General features: G+C 50.1%; 1 protein-coding gene across 1 annotated transcript; it reads right to left on the reverse strand.

Annotated features, from left to right (window-relative positions):
• Positions 1-14: 14 nt before the first annotated feature.
• Positions 15-1,412, reverse strand: gon4l (gon-4-like (C. elegans); the record flags this gene model as incomplete). The annotated part of the gene is made up of 4 exons (XM_034866199.1): positions 1,215-1,412; positions 551-859; positions 296-370; positions 15-162 (listed from the first exon to the last, which is right to left on the reverse strand). Coding segments are annotated over exons 1-4 (730 nt in total), but the record flags the coding sequence as incomplete, so codon positions are not given.
• Between the last annotated feature and the right edge of the window lie 11 nt (positions 1,413-1,423).

The following is a 1,423-nucleotide window of genomic DNA, read 5'->3' on the forward strand; positions in this document are numbered from 1 at the left end:
ACACACACACACACACACACACACACACACACACACACACACACACACACACACACACACACACACACCTGGTTGTGGACTGTCGTCCCCCTTCAGGTCCAGGTCTTTGTGAAAGTACAGTGGGTCCAGACTCTTCATGGCTCTTGACACGGCCCCTGAGGTCTGGACAGGAAATGAACAGGTCAGTGAGGCGGGTCACTTCCTGTCACTTCTTCACAGCTTCCCACCTGAGAGACATTCATCCCTAGATATCTATATCTGTATATCAGCTGATAGATTTACATGGAGGATAGACCTTGTTGCCATGGCAATGAGAGCATCCTTTCCTCCTGTGTCTGCTGATTTTTGCCTCATCCAACCAATCACAGTCCTGGAACACAAACAGTCTTTATCCGACCAATCACAGCCCACCATGTGTGTTTTCAGACCTTACAGTAAGCAAACGCTATTAATTAATATTCAATAGGTTATTTTATCTTTAAGTGAAATATAGGGTGAACTTTATTCCCGTAATTTGACCAATCACAGCCCTTTCCTGAGTGTTTCAGACCTTGTAGTTCCTGTGGGCGTCCATCTTCCTCCTCTGGCGCCTGCTCGTCATTGGTTGGAGCTTAAGCCCCTCCTCTTCCTCCTCCAGCTCTGGGAGCGTCACTTCCTCGAAGCCGCAGCTTGCCCCGCCCCGTAACACAAGGCCACCGCCCTCCCCGCCATCCAATCCGCCCCCGCCGTCCTCAGGCCAATGAGCTTCTTCAAACTGACCTGGGCGGGCCGGAGGGGGGCGGAGCTCGTCGAAAAACACCCAGAATTCAGTCTGAAGGTGGGTGTGGCCTTTCAGCAGCGCCGACATCTGAGCCTTCAGCTGGAAAATAAATAAAAAATATTAATAATAACAATAATAACACCCAGGGGGAAGTCAATGGGTCAAAATATTATACATATTACATATACATCATTTGATGCCTGGGTCTTCGGGTCAGTCTGGTGCTACTGGTCCAGGTTCTTCGGGTCAGTCTGGTGCTACTGGTTCTTTGGGTCAGTCTGGTGCTAAAGGTACAGGTTCTTCGGGTCGGTCTGGTGCTAATGGTACAGGTTCTTCGGGTAAGTCTGGTGCTACTGGTACAGGTTCTTTGGGTCGGCCTGGTGCTACTGGTTCTTTGGGTCAGTCTGGTGCTACTGGTACAGTTTGTACTAGTTAATAAAGAGCTGTGTGCTACCTCTGTGATGCTGTTTGGATTAAGGTCCGGACCGGTCTGCAGAGTTTTGATGATCTTCTGATAATGAGACGGATTATCTCCAAAACTGATCTCCAGCTGGCGCAGGAACCGCCGGCTACGCTCAAACGCCTGCTGCTCCTCAAACTGGGACGGGACAGAGAGGAACACCGAATTAGACGCATTGGTCACGGCGTCCATCCGTAACCTAG

This window comes from Etheostoma cragini, unplaced genomic scaffold (genome assembly GCF_013103735.1).
Source record: "Etheostoma cragini isolate CJK2018 unplaced genomic scaffold, CSU_Ecrag_1.0 ScbMSFa_4312, whole genome shotgun sequence".
In the NCBI taxonomy this organism is placed as follows: Eukaryota; Metazoa; Chordata; class Actinopteri; order Perciformes; family Percidae; genus Etheostoma; species Etheostoma cragini.